We start from the raw sequence: 19,523 nt of genomic DNA, 5'->3' as shown, positions 1-19,523 counted from the left end.
CCTCGTCGTGGTCGTCATCGTGCTCCTTCTGCCCGTTCGCCAGTTTGTGTGGTTCTGGCCCTTGGTCTGGGTGCCTGCGCTTGCTTTTATTATCTTTGAGTTTATCTGGAATATTCCCAACAGCCCCTTGCGCGAAGAAGTGCGTTTTCGAGCCCACACCGCGCCCCCGGAACCTTCGCCTATCTGGCCTATATAAACTCAACTGGCAAACGCTCATCCCTTCTGTCGCCCGTGCTTTGTGGCCATGGACACACGCAGGAACTCGGAAACCTGGACCTGAAAAGTGATCAAGAATATTTGATCACCCTCCCTTACCTGGCCATCAAGGCCGGCGTCCTTTGCATCCTTCTCGCGCTTCAGGTGAGGCCATCAATCTACTCGTGTCCCACGATGAGGAGCACCTCTGACAGTACGCATATCCAGACTCTCGGCGTTCTCGGCACATGGGGTCAGCTTGCCAGACCTGTGCGAGCGACCTAGCTTGCCCAGTTCTCCTCATCTTTTGGGACATTGCCACCTCCTTCCTGACGCTGGAACCATTTTCGTAGGGCTCCTTATTCTTCATTCGAGCGACAACAAGCAGCTTTCATCACAAAGTGGTGGGCTTTTACGAAAACGCCCGCGAACGTGGTCGGCTCAGCACCAATGTGGCCCCGCGGCCTTCAGTCATCAACCAACAGCGCCGCGCTTCGCGCGCCACTGAGCCCTTCCCCCAACAGTCGGTTCGCACAACAAATGGCGGCGCTTCCCGGCCACCACCGCCACCACTGGTCACCGAGCATTCGACCCGAGTGTCCTCTCGCGCGACGTCAACAAGCAACACCACGCAAACTGATGGGGCCCTGCAGCGCGTGCAGGCCTTTTTGAAGCGAGTAGCTCAAGTCATCATCAGGCACGTCAAAGCGTGCATGCATACTCATCCTTGAAAAGACCAGCTTGAGCCGGTTGGCCCACCTTTTGGCTTGTCCTTATTGTCCGTTCTGGCTGCGGCTGCTCTTGTGTAGCAACGTGCACTTTGTAGTGCTGGTGGTGGTCTATGTAGCTGCCCTTCACGACGTCAATGTTCTCAATGCCATCTACCTTGTCTTTGCCATGACATTTTTCATATCACCGCGCCTTTCACGGTATGTGCTGTCTGAGGCACAAGCTGCAAGCGACAAAGGAAGAGCCCTGCCAGCGACTGCGCTCGTTTTGGCCATCGAACCCCCCCAGATTGGCCTCCAATTGCAGGCCTGGGGTGCGCTAATAGCTGGTTGCTTGCTACCTGAACCCGCGGTTGGTCGAGTATAGAAAGGCTTGGGTTGTCCTGCAGCTGTATGCTTCTCTCGTCATCCTCCTCCTCTATTTGTGGGGCTTCAGCTTCTTGAACGGTGTAGACCAGCGTATTCTGGATATCATTGGCCTGCGCGAAGATGCGCATGACAGTTTCTGGCAGGTCTCCAACTGGAATCTGGGCATCTTGCTGTTGGTGGCCGTCCAGTACACCATCTACACCTCGTTAAAACGCGTGCACATGACCACTTCGCTGGAGGCCCATGAGTTGCAAGACAGTCAGGCCCTTAGCACTTCCACCATCTCTCAGGAGAGCATTGCCGATGTGTCTCACCATCAACATGTACCCAGTACCTTTCAGCGCCTGCAAGCCTTGCTCGTCCTTGGTTGGGACTATTTCCTGCTTCTCGCCTTGCTTTTGTCGGCGCTGCTCGGCGAGCGCGTAACCCTCATCAAAATGGGCTACCTCATCAACGCCTTTCTGTGGCTTTTCTTTATGAATGCTGGGCGAGGTCTACGACTGTTTGCGCTGCTTATCGATACCATCTTTGCCTGCTCTATTCTAGCCGTCCTCTACGTCGTGCAGTTTGATGACTTTTGGGACCTGTACACAGAGAACACTTCAGCTGACTTTCGAACCGATGCAGGTCTCGATCGTAAAACGACTCAGAGCCAACTGTTGAATTCGTTGGCCCCGGCATCCGCAGTTGTCATCATCGCTGTCATCAACACCCGTCTGATCAAGAGCGACCTTGGCGCGATTGCCTCGCATCTGGTAAAAGCACCCCACGCCCATGCTGCATTTGACCATGCCTTTTGAGAGTTTTGCCCGCAAGGCTGTGTCTCTATCACGCCTTACTCTGCGGTCTGCCTTGATGATAGGTTCTGCGAGGGTACCCGCGTCTACAACGCTGGCTTGCTGTCCTTTATCGATCCCTACTGTACCTAACAGGTAAGCTCTGCTGCTGGCGCTGACTGAGTGGAGCGTGCTCTCGCCCTGTTGTTCTCTTTGACTTGAGCATCATGGAGCAAGGATGGCGCGTGGTTTAGCTTTTATTGGCCAGCACATTTAAAATACCCTCCGCAGCATCTAAACGGCATGTCCTTGCTGCTGCTAGGACCATTTGTGGTCTTTATGACCTTTGTCTCAGCTGTGGAGCCGCAAGTATCCTTGCTCAACTCCTTTACCGTTTTCCTCATTGCACTTACCTTTTTGTTTCCACACCGCCCGTACACCGTAACAACTATCTTGTTGCTCTGGCTGATGCTCTTGGCGCTTTGCGTGGCCGGCTATCAGCTGGCCCTGGCACAGAACTTGGCCAACAACTCGGGCTTTCGAGCCGCTGATCTAGTGTGGTATGTTCCTTGGTTACAACATCTGCCCTCTCTGATACCAAGCGCGCGGCTGTGAGACTGGCTGGCTGGCTGCGATCATTTTTCGCCTCAGCCGAAATTGAGCCAAATTGGTCACGTTGGCCGCTCTCACTACTGGCTCTTTGCTTGAACAACAGGGTTGGACTACCCCAAGTCGATGACTTTGGGCGGCATATCCGATTTTACATCGTGGCTATTATCATGCTGGGCTTGGCACGCTTATTGTTTGCGAGCCACAATCGGCAGGTGCGGGCCCGCGCCAAGGCGCAATCTGAACGCACCACGCCAGTTAGAGACGATGAGGACAACGAATCATTTTCTTCTGCCCACAACCAGCCCTTAAACCGACGTGCGTAGACGCTTGCTTCGTGCATCACACGCGTTCTTATCCATCGTTGCAAGGCCGTGCTGTCCCACGCCTTCCTCTCACTTTTGCCCCCACTCCTTGCCCGTCTCCCATCACAATGTCCCGCTGCTCATGTCACAGAAGCCAGCGTCAAAGGGCTCGAGGCGCATCAAGTTCTCAAAAATTTGGCGGGTTTGGGCGACTTGGATGATCAAGACATCCTCGATCGATCACACCGCGATGTCTCTCGCGATGCCATCTACAAAACGTTGGCCGAACGCGAACAAGGCACTTCGCGTTCTTCGGCATCTGCATCACCTGCCATGCCGCGCGATCTGACGACGCTCACCTCAGTGCAGGTTGATGAAGCCAACGAGCCTGCGGACATGGCGAGCAGCACCGCCATTTACGTCGCAGATCCTGAGCGCCAGCCACGCCGCCGCCTGCCAAATGGGGGTGCCTTTTCCAATAGCAAGCTGGAGCTTCCGAACAGCGGTAATCCTGCAACGGGTGCGGCGACGCAAGAAAACCCAAGCTCAGCTGCCTTGAGCGTACCAGAAACTCATACCGGAGCTGAGAACGACCGTTCATCCGAGCACACGCTCGATGTGCTTTCCAACGGCATTTTGGACGATCGTACAGCGCGCATGTTGGCCGAGGATGGAGCACAGTCTGAACTATACGAAGATGAAGATGACAACAACCGGATCTTTAGCGAAGATCTGCTCGATGGATCCATGATTCGTTCCTTCAAATTTTCTCTCAACTTCATCTTGACCCTCTATGGTTTTGAAGTACGTCAGCGTGCTGCTTTCTTGTGTCTGTTTTAGGCTTCTTTCAATCCTGCTACCCTCTTACCTTCAGCCCCAACTTGGGCCCTAGTGTGCATGGCCCTTATTTACTCGCGCGCTCCTGAGCTGACATGCCCTTATCCTGCTTGACTAGCTGATCGTCTTTGCACTCTTTCTGCTGGCTTTGATTCGGTTGAATTTTGTCGGAATTTTCTACTTTGTGATTGCCGTTATTTTGTTGCGGCGTGCGCCTGTTACGCTTGAGGTCGATGCACGCAGCCCGGGCCGAGTAAGTCACAGAGCACGACCGAGGGTGAAGATAAGGGGGATGGCGAGGGGAGAGGGCTCTTGCTGCCATGCGCTCATCCAGCCGAATCGCTTTGTTTGTATGCACGCCATAGAACCCGGTCATGATTCCCACGCCGAACAAGGCATCCACGCTGGTGACGATGAAAATCCTCCTATTTGTGATGGTCGCGCTTTTGTGGTATCTTTACTTTGGAAATCTTGGCTTGCCGCCGTCCTCACGGTATGCTCGGTTCCTGGAAACGGTCTCACATGCTCAGCCCTTTGTATCTGTCGTGTGTTCGGCCGAAAATGTGTAAGCTCATGCAACGCTCTGTGTAGCTATGCCTACAACAACTGGCGTCTCGATAGCCCCGGCGGTGCTGCATTTTTGCGTTGGCTGTACTTGCCACCCGCGCCTACCGATGTCCTGCTGCGGGACGGGCGAACAGCTGTGCCCGACTCCTGGATCAACAACGGTGCCTTGATGGCAGAACTGCTGTTCATGCTGTTGCTCATCTCCTACATCGTGGCTCTCGAGGGTTTTGACCGGAAAGACATGGTCATTTGGGATCTCATGTGTCTGGAGAGCCCCGTGGGCACAAAAATGCGCCAGATCAAGCATATCCTCTTGCTGGCGTTGCCCATGGCGACCAACGTCTTCCTTGTGATGGCCATCGTTGCCCGCAGCGATGTTCTGGGCGTTGCATACCTAGTTCTTGTCGGCCTGAGCCTTATGCGCTACCGTGATATCATCATTTCACGCTACATGCAATGGCGTGCTTTGCGCGTGCAGCTCTACGCCATTATCGTTATGCTGGCCTTGCGCCTGGCTTTCATTTTACCTGCCGGTCCGTGACAACGTGCTACTTTTCTCGCTTGCACCTCGTTCATCTCTCCTCGCATGTCACCTCGCACGCCCCCCCCGCCCATGCGTTGCTATTTCCCAGTGGGTTGCCCTTGGGGCATCTTCCGAATGTTCTGATGGTGCTTTGCTTGCGATACACGCATTTTCCGCGTAGTGGCCACCCAGTTCAATGACCGGGCGGTGCAAGCAGCAGAGGCATTTGGACTTCGCTTTGGCTCTGATGTGCTGTTGGTAGCTGGCGATCGAAAGCTCGGGCCATTCCACCCTTTTGGCAACCTGTTTGACTTGATGGCCCTTGCCACCCTGCTCTGGCAGCGTCGCCTGCTGCTCAATCTGAGCTCAGCGCGAGCTAAGCATGTCGCCCGCATGGCCGCCGTACAATCGGCCATTCGTGGCTCAGCCGTTGAAGCCAACCGCGTCTTGATAACCTACCTCCGTGAGCAGCTCGAGGTTCAGAAGCTGTTGTACGTTCGAAGAATCCTGGCTGCGCTGCAACGCCGCTCTCAAGGGCGGCTCAAAGACGATCAGGAGACGGCTCAGCTCTTTGCGCGTGTCTTGGCCAACATGGGCAACATTCTACGACCCATCAAGTTTGGCAGCGAGGATGATGACGATGATGTTAAGGAAGACCAGGACGAACTAGAGTTTGCTTCGGCTCGCTCCTCCCCCGCACCTGACCTTGACTTTGAGCAACAGGACCCTGCCGAAGGTGACTTGGTGGATGCTGATGCAGCAATTGCAAGCTCGGCTTCAAGACAAGAAGTAGAATCTCGTGCCAGCCAAGCGTCTACCGAAGGCATCGTCACCCGGCGAGCTTCGACGACTGGGGTGCCTGAGGATCCCAACCATGGCGTACCTGATTCGGCCTTTGACCCGCCCTCAAAGTCGGCCTGGATGGAGAGTATTGCCGAGGTCATCAGAGCGGAACAGGCACGGATGGATACCATGCACGATGCCCCCAATGCCGCCCCAACTCCAACGGCGGAGAAGCCTGCCTTGCTTGGAGTACGACAGCGACTGCTGGGCTGCTGTACCAAGACGAAGGCACAACGGGACAGCAAGGATGGAGACTCTATGCTTGGCGACGAGCATGAAGAGCAGCGCACCTGCTGGCAAAAGCTGACTTGTCGAAAGAACGCGCCAGCAGATGACGATGCAGGCTCACACAGCTCAGCTGAATCCTCTGATCCCGGGACGCCAAACCCGCCCTGGTATAAGAAGCTGTGGTACAAGCTAACTTGCCAGCAAAGGGGACCCGTTGTGGTTGACCTTGACAACGTGAACAAACCCAGCTGCGGTGAAAGGTGTGTGCTGGTCCATGTCTGTGTCTCTCTGTGTGTGTCTTGTGTCTGTCTCTGTCCCTCTATCTCTGTCCCTCTGTCTCTGTCCCTCTGTCCCTCTGTCTCTGTCCCTCTGTCTCTCTCTGTCTCTCTCTATGACTCTCTCTATGTCTCTCTCTGTCTCTGTGGACTTGAAGTAACAAGCTTGATATGGGTTTAAATGTTGCATCAAGCACAGGTTTGCGCCTCTCCTGATGAGTTGATGCTTTGTTTACTCATGAATCGGCGCGCTGTTGTAGGGTTGCTGGATGGATGAACGCCATCAATGCCTTTTTCTATCGCATCTTCTTCCGGCTCAACCTGAAACGGCGTGTGCTCACCATGCCGCCAGACATGTCCCGGATTGTGGCTATCAAATTTGGGCAGGGATACTCAGAGTCGAATTTCGAACCCGTGCAGCACCCAACGGGGGCTGACACAGGCCGAGTACGTGTGGCACTCACTTTTTTTGCGCTGGCATTTGACGATATGGCTTTGGGTACAAACGCTCTCATCCTCGTTTGCTCACCCATGACTTCATGCCGTTTAGGAGTTCATGAGTTTCTTGCTCAGCAAAACGGCTTTGCCGTGCATCCTGCTGATGTTAATATTACCCATATACCATGCCGACCTCATCGCGCTTGTTTACCCAGCCTCCTATTTTCTGTGGGGTGCCATCAATAACCCTAGCCCCTCACGGCGCTTTTGGAGCTTTGTCATGATCTATACGGGTGCGCAGCTGACGGTGCGCTATGCATTTCAGTTCACATTTTGGGGGGAGTTCAACGAGCCCCGTGGCGGAGACTTTCGATGCGAGGATCGCTACATTAGCACGGGATGCGCCCCGTTCGCACGAGTGGTGGGGATTGAGCGATCTGACGACATTCCCGAGGTGTACACACCCACAAGCCCGTTGATTGGTCCGACCCCACTCTACGACTTTGTCCCTGACCTCCTCCTCCTGTTTTTTCTTTGCGTAAACAAAATTGTGATGCAACGACACGGCCTGTGGCGGTAAGGCACTTGATTCTCCACCAGGATTTGTTAATCAAGACAGGCTCAGCAGAGGGTCGTGGGCGATTGGAGCACCAAACGCGCTTCATCTGCTCTTTTTTTCTTACTTTCTCCTCCTTGGCTTGATTGTGCAGAGAAAACCGCTACTCTCGTGGCAGCACGCGTGAGATGCTGCGAGCCGAGCAACAAGCCACGCTGGAGCGCACGGCCTATCAGGAACTCCATGCTCAGTTGCAAGAGGATGCAGCCCGGGCTTGCACGTCAGACGGGCCGCCTGATATCGCACCATCCTTGCGCCCAACCTCGACCGAGGCGCGCAAGAAGCTGCGCCATCTGGAGCGATTGCTCCAGCGTACCTTCAAGCAAACAGAGGGCGCCACATTGATTCAGCGTATCAAGAACCTCTATCGGCAAGTGATGAGCTTGGCTGGCAAGCGTCGCCAAGACTTTTACGTGGTCACCTTCATTATCCAGTTTATCACGATGATTTCTATCGGTGCTGGCTGGTCGGCCTTTGAAGAGCACACCACCGCGGACCCAGGCATCACGGAGAACAACATTCCTCCAATTTTGCTCATCTCCCTCCTGATGCAGTTTATTGTGATGATTCTGGACCGTATTTTTTATCTCAAACGCAGCATGCGTGGCAAGCTACTCGTCCATGTGGTCACGGTCATTGGCTTGCACATTTACATATTCTTTGTGCTTCCCATTGACACAAACCGATCGTTCCCCAACAACGGAGTGTTGGTCTTTATTTACATTCTCTACCTCGCGTACTGGATATTTTCCTCAATGCAGGTGTGCCTACCCTCCGCCTTTCCCCTTTTCGCTCGCCCAAGGATGCTTGGACAGACAGCTCGCTCTTTGCAGAATCGCGCCGATGCTTCAAGAAATGCTCATCGCCCTTTTGTTTTGCATACTTACCGCCATGTGACCGCGATGCTAGCTGCGCACGGGCTATCCCAACTTTGTGCTCGGCAACTTTCTCACTCGTAGCGTGTCGATTCCAGCCTACTTGGTGTGGGTTATCTACCGTGCAGTTCCATTTATGCACGAAATTCGTGTGCTCTTGGACTGGACCTTCACCCCCACCATATCTCAGTTTCGTTGGTGGCAGAAAGTCGATGCCATTTATCATCAGGTCGGTGACAAAGTGTACGCCTTGACCCGAGCATTTGTTACTCTGGAATGTTTTGCATCACGTTTCGCCCGAGTAGTATCATACGCCTCTGGTTGGATAGCCCTGGGACCGGCCACTCACCCCAGCCGCCTTGAACTTTTTCTTCTGCTTCGCAGTTGTACAAGAACCGATACTTCTTGGCAAGGAAGAAGGTCACTGACGTGAAGCGCGGTGGCTATGCTAAGAAGCAGGCTTTTGGGCCCAAGTTGGGCGGAGGGTTTCTCTTTTCCTTGGGTCTGCTGATTGTGATTTGGCTGCCCCTGATTTTGATGGCAGCCTTCTCAAGCCAGACGGCCTCTAACCTGCCCGATGCAGCTTCCATCACGGTTGCGCTTGGAGAAAACACACCTCCCTTTTACTCGATGCGGCTTGAATTTGATCCCCAACCGGTGTCTGTGGAGACTCGCAATGTACTGGAGAACCTGACCGGACCTAATTTCCTCTCAGACTTTGAGAATAACGACATCATAGCCACCAACTTTCCTGCCGCTTCGGCAGAAGCCTGGGTTGTGACCGCACCAATCTTGAATGCGTACTTGGGAGAGCTCGATGCAGGCATTGCGCCGCTGGTGTCTCTTGAACTGACATTCTATCAGGGTGAAGCAGAATTGGCAGCGGGTGAGAACAGCATCAGCTTGACCGCGGCTCAGCAAGCAGATTTAGCCGCCATCTTGCGTGGAGGTGGCGGTACCCTTTCGCTTGATAACCTGGTACCACAGACCGTACGTGTGACGGCATCGGAGACCCTACTGTTAGGCCCTGGCCGCCGCGCCTCCTTGCGACGCTACAACACCATTTCAGTTGCCTACGACGACGTCAACACCTTCTCCATCCTGTCTCAGACCTCCGCCAAGCTCGTACGTGTGTGCTGATGCTTGATGTTTGCGCCTCGTGGTAAATCAGAAAGGGCTTTGAAAGAGTACCCTGCTGTTGTGCAAACTCCCCACCCGATATTCGTGCCGACCAAACCTTGACTTGTGTCTGAGCTATCCCTGATATGCTTGTGACGGCTGCACCTCGTGCTTGCTGCTTGGTGTAGGATGGAGCAACCGGACCAACGATTGAGATCGTCTCGCTGCACGAACGTGTACCATCCGGCGTGCTTGAGTTTCTCGCCGGCTTTGGTATCGTTGGCCTCTATGTGTCATTTGTGCTGGTGCTGGCCCGGCTCATCCGCGCCATGTTCTCCGGTATTGATCGGGAGATCATGTTTGAGGACATGCCTACGGTGGACAGCCTGGTGAACTTGATCCATGCGATTTACGTTGCCCGCGAGAGGCGCAGCTTTGAACTCGAGGAGGATCTAACGCTGCTCTTGCTCCAGCTCTATCGCCGACCTCAATCGCTCATCAACTGGACTGGATCCTGGCTTCAGGACGAGTACAGATTTGCCAGGAACAATGTACCCCATGCCGCTACCGTCGAGTCAACAGTGTAGTTGACTGTGTCACTTCCATCTCGCATGATTTGAAGATGGCTGTTCGCGTGTGTGTGCGCGCGTGCATGTGTTGTTGTTTTTTGTTTTGTTTTTGGTTTTTGTTTGGTTTTTGTTTTTGCTTTGGTTTTTTCTTTTTTCTTTTACTTTCCTCAAAGTCCTTTTGTGTCTGTGTCTGTGTCTGTGTGTGGTTTTTTCTGCACAGTTTAGTGACGCAGTGCGTCCATTCTGGTCGTTGTTGACAGTTCCTTCCTGCTGAAACGTTGCTCCCGTCATCGACCTTTGCTAGTTCAAGGCCGCGTGCAACAGCAAATGGTTATGGAAAGTGGTCCAGACTCCCCCACTCATGTAGTGGTTTTCCTCGAGCGTTTAGAACGAACACGGGGCAGCGAATGCCAATCTCTGCCCCCTTGTGTTCCTACCCCCATCCGAATCGATTGTAGCTATTCAACGGACCTGTTGCTTTCCAAGTTTCTTCACGTTGTGTTGAGATCAAGCCTCGAAAGGCCTTTGCAAGTCACAACACAGTCAGACAAGCCAACAAACAATCCAAAGCGACACTTTCATGTACGCATAAGTACTTTGCCTCCCGATATTTCCTTATCAAGCTCGCTGTGGTTCAAAAGTGTCTGCGTTTGATCGAGCAGGAGCAGGTTTGTGCAAAAGAGAATAAGGTGTACAGCGAGGATGAAGAGTAATCTTCAAACCTCATTTTGTCCAATTGTGAGCGAGTTGTTTGCACATCTGTGCTCAACAACGTGGTGCAGTTGCGATTGTTGATTCGATTTGGGTCGAGGGCAAGGTTGTGAGACGGCAGAATGCCCTGTTTGTCTTGTGTTGACAGCGCCATGCTTGCTACGAGAGGATTGCCTGTCGTTGAAGGCGAGAGGAGGAAAGCAAGTGGGTAAGGGGTCAGGCCTAACATCAACTGGCAGTGTAAGCGAAAAGGCAAGGGGGCAAGGGAACAGACGGTCGAGGTTGTGCTTCCTTGATATGGGCTGTCTGTGCAAAGGACAATGGGTAGGGGGAAAAAAGGTACATCCGGATGTACTCGTTTCGTTGTGGCGAAGATGGAGAGGTGTTAAAAATTGCTCATCGATAACGCATGCATGCACGCACCGGGCAACAAGCTGCTGCAGCTTGGTGACTGTCAAGAAGCCCGTTTGGGTGCTTTGCACACACAACAGCTGAAAACTTTGCTTGCGTAATAATGTGATGTATTTCTCTCTGTGTTTCTGTCTCTCTCGGCTCAGCAGCGTCCAGCTTCTTTTTTTCATGAGAGCAGCCAACGTCCGGACACAAGCAAACGAACTCCCTCTCTTCCTCTCTCCCTCTCTCCCTCTCTCTCTCCCTCTCTCTCTTCTCTCTTTCAGAGTGTATTTGTGTCAAAGATCAGTCAGTGGCAACTTGAGGTCAGAAAGATGCTTGACAGCGGCAACTCGTCCGTCGGCGACCTGGGCTTGATAGCTCGAGTGGGAGGTTGGCAGGGGCAACGCCTCTGGCGGGGGCGCACGTTTCTTCACCTTACATTGTCGTGTGCGTAGAAAGCAAGTTGTACGCGTCATTGCAAACATGTCTCTCAAGCGTCTTCGCCGTGTTAGCAAACGATCTTGCCCCGTTCTAATCCCCTCTTCCTTTTCCAACAAAGCCAACAAGGGTCTTGTTTTAATTTGCGTGACTGGCTTGACATTGGGCTCCTCTCTTTCGTGCATAGGAATTTGAAACGATGGCCATGGAGCCCATTCCTGGAGTGGCCAGGTTTGAGATGGTCGAGCCCAACATGCTCAAATGGACAGCCGTTCTCGAACCCGTGCGTGCTTGTGTCCCCAGTGATTCCATTGTAGCATGGTGTTTCTTGCTCGACTTGTTGCTTGATCTTGAATTGAAAACGAGCGTTTAGCGAAAGATGGTAAGGTACAAGCAGAATAATTTATGGGTGTGGACGTTTCACACCAATAGTCCGAGGCACCTTTTGACAAGGGCCGCTTTACCATTGACATCACTTTCCCCCGAGACTATCCCTACGAGCCCCCATTTGTATGTCTGCTTTGATCTCACGATCGCCTTGACCTTGATACATGTTCTACCCACGGCTCGAGACTTTGACGCAAACTCATTCCCTTGCGTGCAACCCTCATCCGGACGCAGATCAAGTTTATCACTCCCATCTACCACCCGCACGTTTTAGAGAATGGCTTGGTTTGCCTGCCCTTGGGGGATTATAACTGGCATCCTAGCCTTGGGATCTCCGGAATGTTGAAGCACATCCTGCAAGTCATCAACACCCCCGAACGGGACTACATTCTGCGCTGGGACCTGGGCAAGCTCTATGACGAGAACCGCCAGCAGTTTGATGCGGTATGCCGATTCGACCCTTTTTTTGTCTGAATCCTCTGTCGATTCGAGCAACCTCATTTGTGCAATATTCCCTCTCTGACCGGGGTAGAATGCTCTGGAGCACATGAAGGCTAACAATGCCCTCAAGTAGACCCGCTGTTTTACCAGAGTCACCACAAGTGTTTGCCCACTGCTTGCTTCCTCGTCCCTGTGCGGCTCGTAGCAGATCTTTTTTTTGTTTGTTTGTTTGATTGTTTGTTTGTTTGTTTGTTTTTTCCAAGACGCCCGTTTGCTCTTGTTTTCGCACTTGCTGCGCTCAGCTTTGGATCTTGCTCTGCCTCACCACCCCACCCCTCGGTCGGGGCTGCCCCACTGCGTTGTTGCGCGGGCTCGAGGTTACGATGTGGACCGGACCCTTGTGTGAATTTCGTTGCTGTGCAGCAATCCTGCTTCGTGTGCCCAGTGGCGGTTATTCTATGGGGTTCAACCCTTTGACAACCCGTCCACGCACGCAAGTGGTCGTCTTGCTCTGTCTGAAACAAGATCATAATTCAACAAAGCTCCCTTCGCGATCCCGCCCCTCCCATTCAACAAGAAGACCAGCAGACAAGCAGGTCCATGGCTTCAGACGATCAATGCTGCCAATGGACAACCAGCACACACACACAAGCACACAAGCACACAAACAAACAAGCACAAGCACACACACACACAATAGCGAGTGCCACGAAATAATGAGAACAAGCTGACAAATCAACTGTCTGACTGTTTTCGCCGACTCATCATTTCCCATCATTATCCGTCCCCGTCTGGCTCATCATTCGGTCTGCGTTCCGTTTCGAGCTCTGTGATTGGGTTGCGTGATGGCTGAGACGGCAGCGGCCGGTGCGCCGCGGCGCCGTGTGGTTGTGCTTTATGGCTCGCAAACCGGAACCGCGGCCGACGCGGCTGAGGCCGTAGGTCGTCGATTGGAACGTTACTGGTTCGAGACCCACGTGCAGCCGATGGACGAGTACGACATCAAGAACATGCTGCAGGAGCGGTACATGGTCTTTGTCTGCTCAACAACCGGGCAGGGTGAGACCCCAGACAACATGCGCCGCACTTGGCGCTTCCTTTTGCAGAAACGATTGCCGGCCACGGCACTAGCCCACCTCCAGTTTGCCTGCTTTGGGCTGGGCGATTCCAGCTACGCAAAGTTCAACTTTGTCGCCAAAAAGTTGCACAAGCGTCTTCAGACGCTGGGTGCCCAGCCATTTGTGCCGCTTGGCTTGGCCGACGATCAGCACCCGCTCGCCGTGGAGGGAGCACTTGAGCCCTTTGTTCAAAGCGTCCTTAATCACGTGAGCACCACTCGCGGCGTCGGCATATCAACGGTCGCCCGCCGGCGTCATTCGGTGGCTGACATCTTGCTCCCTACATCTCTGTGTTTAGCTATTGCTGGTCATGCCCCTGGCCCCCGGCCAAGTCCCAGTGCCATTGTCTCGCCTTCTGCCCCCGCGATACACAATTGTTGTCCATGGCACTGACGAGCAGGCAAGTGGTGCGTGACGCCCAACCCTGGGCAAGGGCCTGGATACTCACATCGGTGAAATTGGGTTAGACGGACACCAAGCCGGCTCCTATCTGGGCACCATTGACCCCAGACACTGTGCCGACTCGAGAACAGCCGCTGAGCACACAATTCCTATGGAACAAGCGTGTCACACCCCAAAGTCATTTTCAAGACGTGCGGTACGATGTTTGCTGCCATGTGCCCGAAAGTCATGGACACTCTCCTTCTCGTACTGTCCATCATGAACATGACCATGTCCACGAGCTGGCCTCGAAGGCAGCTTACGTTGCTGTCGCTGGCGCTGACCTTGTGGTAAAATGCCGTGGGTGTTGGTTGGCTTCGGGGCGTCTAGACACGTGGCTGTGGATATCAGCCAGCAGCCTGGCCTCACGTACCGTCCCGGTGATGTGGCTTATATCATGGTATGCTACCTCAAACCTGTTGATTATGCTCCAGAGCAATTGCTTCTAAAACTGACGTTTTGCTCGCGCACTCACAACCTGTTGCGATGGCTGATCTTTCTTGCGAGGCAGCCTCAAAATCGACGGGCTGTTGTGGATGAGCTTTTGGCCTGGATGGGCGTGGACGGTGACGTCGTGCTAGAGCTGCAGCAACGACGGGAAGATAGTCCATTGCCCACTCGCCTTCGTGGACGGCCACGGGCCACGTTGCGCGAAATTCTGACGCACGATCTGGATATCCAAGCAGTACCCTTTCGCTATTTCTTTGAGCTTCTCAGCTGCTTTGCGCCCGCTGAGCATGAGGTACAAGCTCTCGACTTGATTCGTGATTGGGTGGCCTGAATTGGCATTCTCATTGAATGCTACGGCTGGTAGGTGGAACGCTTGCGAGAGCTTTTGCTGCCCCAAGGACAAGACGAGCTGCTGGATTACTGCCACCGTATGCGTCGTACCAGTTTGGAGGTCCTTCGTGTGAGTCTTCAAGCTCAGACGCACCAACGCCCTTGCTGTGCAAAAGAGCTGGGCGGCGCACAGATTGCTTTCTACGAATGACTTCACCTCAGGGTCTGCTTCATCCCATTAGGACTTTCCCAGCACGCAAGGTCACTTGCCCCTCGAGTACTTGTTTGACCTCTTCTCGCCGCTACAGCCCCGCGCGTTTAGTATCGCATCCAACCCAGTGGTATGGCCACGCGGGGGGTTTTTTTTTGACTCCCCAACCCTTTTAAATATTCAGCCGCCTTTCTCTGTAGTCGTGTTTGTACCTGGACGCGCCGCGTCTCTCACGAGAACTGATGACCGGTGCATAGGTGCATGCAGGGCGGCTTGAGTTTTGCATTGCCATCGTCAATTATAAGACACGCATGACTGTCCCGCGAGTGGGCGTCATGACGTCATGGCTTGCCGCGTTGAATTCAGAGGAGCAGCTTGGTAGGCCAATGCGACTCGAATCGTGACTGCGTCGCACCTGCGCTAGCCCGACGCTGCCGCGTCGCTTGATGCCACTCGCCTTGATGTCACTCGCCTTGCACTTTGCCTGGTTTATTTATTCTCGTCTCGGGTTGTCCATATCGCAGCCTCTACAACGGTCGCTGTATGGGTACAAGCAGGCACGTTACGAGTACCGCCTCCAGAACAGCGGCTCATCTGCATCGGGCCTGGCACGGGTGTGGCGCCTTTCCGCTCTCTCCTGCTGGATCCACTGCGTCAGGCTGCGGCCAAGCACAATGTGTTGATTTTTGGCAACCGAAACCGGGAAGCTGACTTTTTATTTGGAGACGAGTGGCTTGCACAAGCTCGTGAACACGGTCTACACCTCTTGCTGGCATTTTCGCGCGATGAGGTGCGGTCCCGTTTTCAACGTTTTGTCGTCTTGTTTGGACTTGCTTGGTCTCGGCCCTGAAATAGCAATTGTCTCAGCTCGTTTGCCACAGCCGGTCGACCGCTCGCTCATGGTGAGCCGTATTTTGGTGGGCTACAGGGCAAGAAGCAGTATGTTCAGCATGTAATGGCAGAGCATGAAGCACTCTTGTGGGAGTCTCTTCAGGCTGGCGCATCGATTCTGTTGGCCGGGTGAGGATCTTGACATCTCATTTCGCACTCAAGATTATGCAAGGCCATGTTCCCGTGTTTGACCCCCTTTGTCCTAACCTTGGTTTTGAAACGCAATTGCGACTCTACCAAAATGTATAGCAATGCCAACCAGATGCCCAAGGCAGTCCGCGACGCCTTCCTTGATACCGTACGCCGCAAAGGTGTGTTCAGAGTGAAAGAGTACCAGCTCTGCTGCAAACGCAACAGCCCAGTTCTCGCCAGCTTGCGCACCTCTAGCTCTTTTTTTACCCTCCTTCACATCTTTGTGGCCAACAGGAGGCTTGGATGGAGCTGCTGCGGAAGCTTACGTGGCTCAGCTTGAGAAAACAGGCCGGTATCAGGTTGAGACCTGGTCGTGACCAAAGCGCAACGCTTGAAAGATCCATGACGATTGATTTTCGTTTTTCTTTTTCTTTCCTTTTTTCTTTTTCCTTTTTCTTTTCACACCACACTCGCAGTCCAAAACCAAGGGAAAGGGAGACGAGGATCATGTGGTATCCGCAGGAGGCATCACAAGTGTCGCCGAGGCGGACGGTGTGCAACGCTCATGAACTTTGATCATAAGCATCAGTCAGTTCCAATTCAAATTATTTTCTTTGTTCATCATTAAATTTGGCTGCACAGCAGTAACAGAGGTTTCAACGCCAGTACAAACATATAGAGCATTATGTCACGCTGACAAAAGGTAGTCGCCGTGGCCTAATGGATAAGGCGTCTGACTTCGGATCAGAAGATTGAGGGTTCGAGTCCCTTCGGCGATGGCTGTTAAATTTTTTGGACACTTGGACTTTGGGGCGTGCGAGGGCTTCTTGAGGGCTTTACTTTTTGTGCTTGAGCAGGGCCTGAATGAGCTCTTGCTTCTCAGACATGCCGGCGTAGCTGATGCCGTATTTTTGCATCTCCTTCTTGAGGTCCTTGACGCTGACTGCAGACAGGGCCTCCTGGGTTAGCTCGAGCGAGGGCTTGCTGGCTTCCAGCGCACGGCACAGGTTCTCGATGGTGCTCTCAAAGGCGGGCTCGGCTGGGTGGCCCGAGAAGCGGATGATGCCTTGCGAATCAATTAGAAAAGCATGGGGAATGCCTCGAGCTCCAGCCGGCATCATCAGCTTTTCCTGCACATCACCGTCGCCATCGACAGCCACAGAATAGTCCATGTTGTTGCCCTGGCTGGCAACAAACTGCTTCAGATTGGCCGACATGGGCTCCTGCGTCACACCAATGACCTTGAAGCCACGCGCGCGATACTTGCGCGCCAGCTCAGACATGTGGGGAAACATCTGTCGGCATGGGCCGCACCATGTGGCCCAACACTCCACGCACACAACGGCGCCGGAGCTGGGAATGTCGATGCGCTCGCCCTTGAGCATCTCCAATCCATCAATCTCGGGACAGCGTTGACCCAACATGGTGGCGGTGCAGAGGGGATAGCTGGTCGTGGTGATCAAGTTGTGGCTCAAGTGAGGACGCGTGTCAGCCCTTGATCAAGGTGAGGCAGGCAACGGATACGCAAGGCACCACAAGCAGTTGTGGTTGAACAAGATAATCAATCAATCGTCTAGCGGGCAATCCTTCAGCCGTGCAAGGATCAGGAGAAAAAAAATGCCACCCAACAAGTGTGAGGACTCTGAGCCCACACACATCCCCACCAAGATCACCGAGTGCAATGGACTTACAAGTGTGGTTTCAATCCTCTGCTCTCCCGCGCGTCTCAGGCCAAGACACTGCACTCAAATACCCGTCTCACCTCAACACCCCCGTTCGGTGCCGTCTCCTTGCTTCTCACTGGTCCTCGAACCTTCCTGTGTGTCTGTGTGAATGATGTGGATTTGTCAGATTGTCAGACACATGTTTCTTCTTTTTTTTCTCTCTCCGTCTCTCCCTCTCTCTCTGTCTCTCTCTCTGTCTCTCTCTCTCTGTCCCTCTCTCTCTGTCCGTCTCTCCCTCTGACTGTCTCTCTCTCTGTCTCTCTCTCTCTCTCTCTCTCGCTGTTTTTCTCTTCAAATGAAATCAGTGGCGGTTCAGGCAGGCAGCGGGATCACGAGCTTGCGGGCGCGTGAATGTTGTGTCGAGCCGGTTTCTTCACAGTGGCAGGCTATCATTTCAGCGTCGCTACCCTGAAACATGACGGATTCGGTTCGTGCCAAAGTGTTGAAGCTCGGCGTGGCTCACTCGGCGATCGTCAGCCAACAATTTCCCGGGCGCTCATGGCACCTCATGGCATGCTCGCAGGACAAATATGACAAGCTGCTGGCGGCTTATTCCGAGGTTGTTGACTCAGAGAACACCGCATCTTGACCAGTTCCATTCCTTAGCCTTGCCAGACAGCTCACATCTTTTTGTCGATCTGCCCCGGAACGCAGCTCAAAGTGAAGAACTCGGTTCTCAAAAAGGCCGTCCTCGAGGCCCAGGCCAATGCTGCCCCAGCGTCGCAGGCCCCAAATCCCGAGCTGGAGGTATGGACTCCTGTTACCAACGCGCTCGACCGCCGAACGTGGTAGCAACGCCCCCACGCATGCATCTGCAGCTGGCCGCACGATGAGGCACGCAGCTCATGACCCCCGTCTCATGGCCTTTCTTGCGGCTGCCACAGGCCAAACTGCGGGAGAGTGACCAACGATACCGTGATGTCTTGTCCGAAGTCGAGTCACTGCGCTTCCACAACACGCAATTAACCAAGCGGGTTGAGCTCTTGCAGGAGGAGCTGGACAAGGTTGGCTGCCGAGTGCCCCCAGCGTTTCAGGATCGTCGTCTGAATGCAAGACCTATTCCCTAATCGCCGTCGACCCCTGCGTGGCCCTTGCCACACCAACCTAGAAAGTCAAGCCGAGCCGCTCGAAACAGAAAAGCTCTGGAGCGCTGGATGAGCTGGAGCAGGAGCTGATGCGCCGCAATCAAGTGAATGAGCAACTACTCAATACCATGAAGGAGCAGCAGGTGCACCACCAGAAGCAGCTTGAGAGCCAGCAGCGAGAAATGGAAGCTGCCCAGGTGAGCATCGGACAACGGTTGAAACATTTTAGCCCCGAGTTTCGTGCAGACTGAGGGTGATATTGGGGATATTGGAGTTCAAAGCTGAAGAAAGTGACTAAAGGCTCCGTCGTGTTCCAGCCTGTAGCCACCATGCGCAATGGCTCTGCGCAGACGTTTGCGTGCATTGTCTGTTTCTCACCTTCCTGTATCACAAGTAGCGGCGTACCCAGGCAGATGTCAATCGCCTACGACAGGCTGAAGCCGATGCCCTAGAAGAAGCCGCCACTCTGCGGCGCGCGGCTCAGAATCTTGAGCAGGTATCCGGACTGCACGAGCAGTGTCCAACCACCCGTGTAGCTTGTCTCATGATGCCTTGCAACTCTTGCGTCTGGCCTTGAAACAGGACTGCTCAAGCCTCCGTGGGGATTTGGCCCTGGTGCAGCAAGAACGAACCGATCTGGCTGCACGTGTAGAAACTCTACAAGCCGAACTCGAAGCCAGTAACAAGCGTAGCCATGCTCTTGCCAAGCAACAAACGGCTTCGGTTGGTCTCCTCGCCCATTGGCATCAAGCCACACCATGCCAGGGCCTCTCACTACCTTTTCTACTGCCATTGTGGCCCGTGGTGGCCGTTCTGAATTTGGTGCTCCTTGATCTCGATATCATGCCATAGCACGGCAGCAGCCCGTTGTCTGGTCTGACCAAGGTGGGCGCACTCCA

General features: G+C 53.8%; 5 protein-coding genes across 5 annotated transcripts in view; 4 read left to right on the top strand and 1 right to left on the bottom strand.

Moving 5' to 3' along the window:
• Positions 1-7,851: 7,851 nt before the first annotated feature.
• MONBRDRAFT_2538 (uncharacterized protein) lies at positions 7,852-8,814 on the top strand (the record flags this gene model as incomplete). The annotated part of the gene is made up of 3 exons (XM_001743796.1): positions 7,852-8,070; positions 8,219-8,413; positions 8,569-8,814. Coding segments are annotated over 3 exons (660 nt in total), but the record flags the coding sequence as incomplete, so codon positions are not given.
• A 2,835-nt stretch (positions 8,815-11,649) lies between these two features.
• MONBRDRAFT_3366 (uncharacterized protein) lies at positions 11,650-12,239 on the top strand (the record flags this gene model as incomplete). The annotated part of the gene is made up of 3 exons (XM_001743795.1): positions 11,650-11,697; positions 11,847-11,924; positions 12,036-12,239. Coding segments are annotated over 3 exons (330 nt in total), but the record flags the coding sequence as incomplete, so codon positions are not given.
• Positions 12,240-13,087: 848 nt separating this feature from the next.
• MONBRDRAFT_14947 (uncharacterized protein) lies at positions 13,088-16,192 on the top strand (the record flags this gene model as incomplete). The annotated part of the gene is made up of 12 exons (XM_001743794.1): positions 13,088-13,567; positions 13,659-13,736; positions 13,828-13,958; positions 14,132-14,201; positions 14,313-14,543; positions 14,616-14,711; positions 14,824-14,922; positions 15,050-15,170; positions 15,317-15,582; positions 15,721-15,812; positions 15,933-15,994; positions 16,110-16,192. The coding sequence occupies 12 exons, from the start codon at positions 13,088-13,090 to the stop codon at positions 16,190-16,192; spliced, it is 1,809 nt and encodes a 602-aa protein (XP_001743846.1).
• Positions 16,193-16,846: 654 nt separating this feature from the next.
• Positions 16,847-17,164, bottom strand: MONBRDRAFT_3489 (uncharacterized protein; the record flags this gene model as incomplete). Its single annotated transcript, XM_001743545.1, has 1 exon — positions 16,847-17,164. A coding segment is annotated over one exon (318 nt), but the record flags the coding sequence as incomplete, so codon positions are not given.
• A 672-nt stretch (positions 17,165-17,836) lies between these two features.
• Positions 17,837-19,523, top strand: part of MONBRDRAFT_36101 (uncharacterized protein) — a 4,030-nt gene continuing 2,343 nt past the window's right edge. Inside the window, exons 1-6 of the mRNA XM_001743793.1 lie at positions 17,837-17,966; positions 18,063-18,098; positions 18,194-18,286; positions 18,424-18,543; positions 18,648-18,821; positions 19,022-19,120. Of these exons, the coding sequence (XP_001743845.1) occupies positions 17,955-17,966; positions 18,063-18,098; positions 18,194-18,286; positions 18,424-18,543; positions 18,648-18,821; positions 19,022-19,120 (534 nt within the window). The 5' untranslated portion in view covers positions 17,837-17,954. The remainder of the gene's footprint in view (positions 17,967-18,062; positions 18,099-18,193; positions 18,287-18,423; positions 18,544-18,647; positions 18,822-19,021; positions 19,121-19,523) is intronic.

Source organism: Monosiga brevicollis, genomic scaffold (genome assembly GCF_000002865.3).
Source record: "Monosiga brevicollis MX1 MONBRscaffold_4 genomic scaffold, whole genome shotgun sequence".
Classification (NCBI taxonomy): domain Eukaryota; class Choanoflagellata; order Craspedida; family Salpingoecidae; genus Monosiga; species Monosiga brevicollis.
Note: the sequence above shows the minus strand (reverse complement) of the source record. Positions and strands in the feature narration are given on the sequence as shown.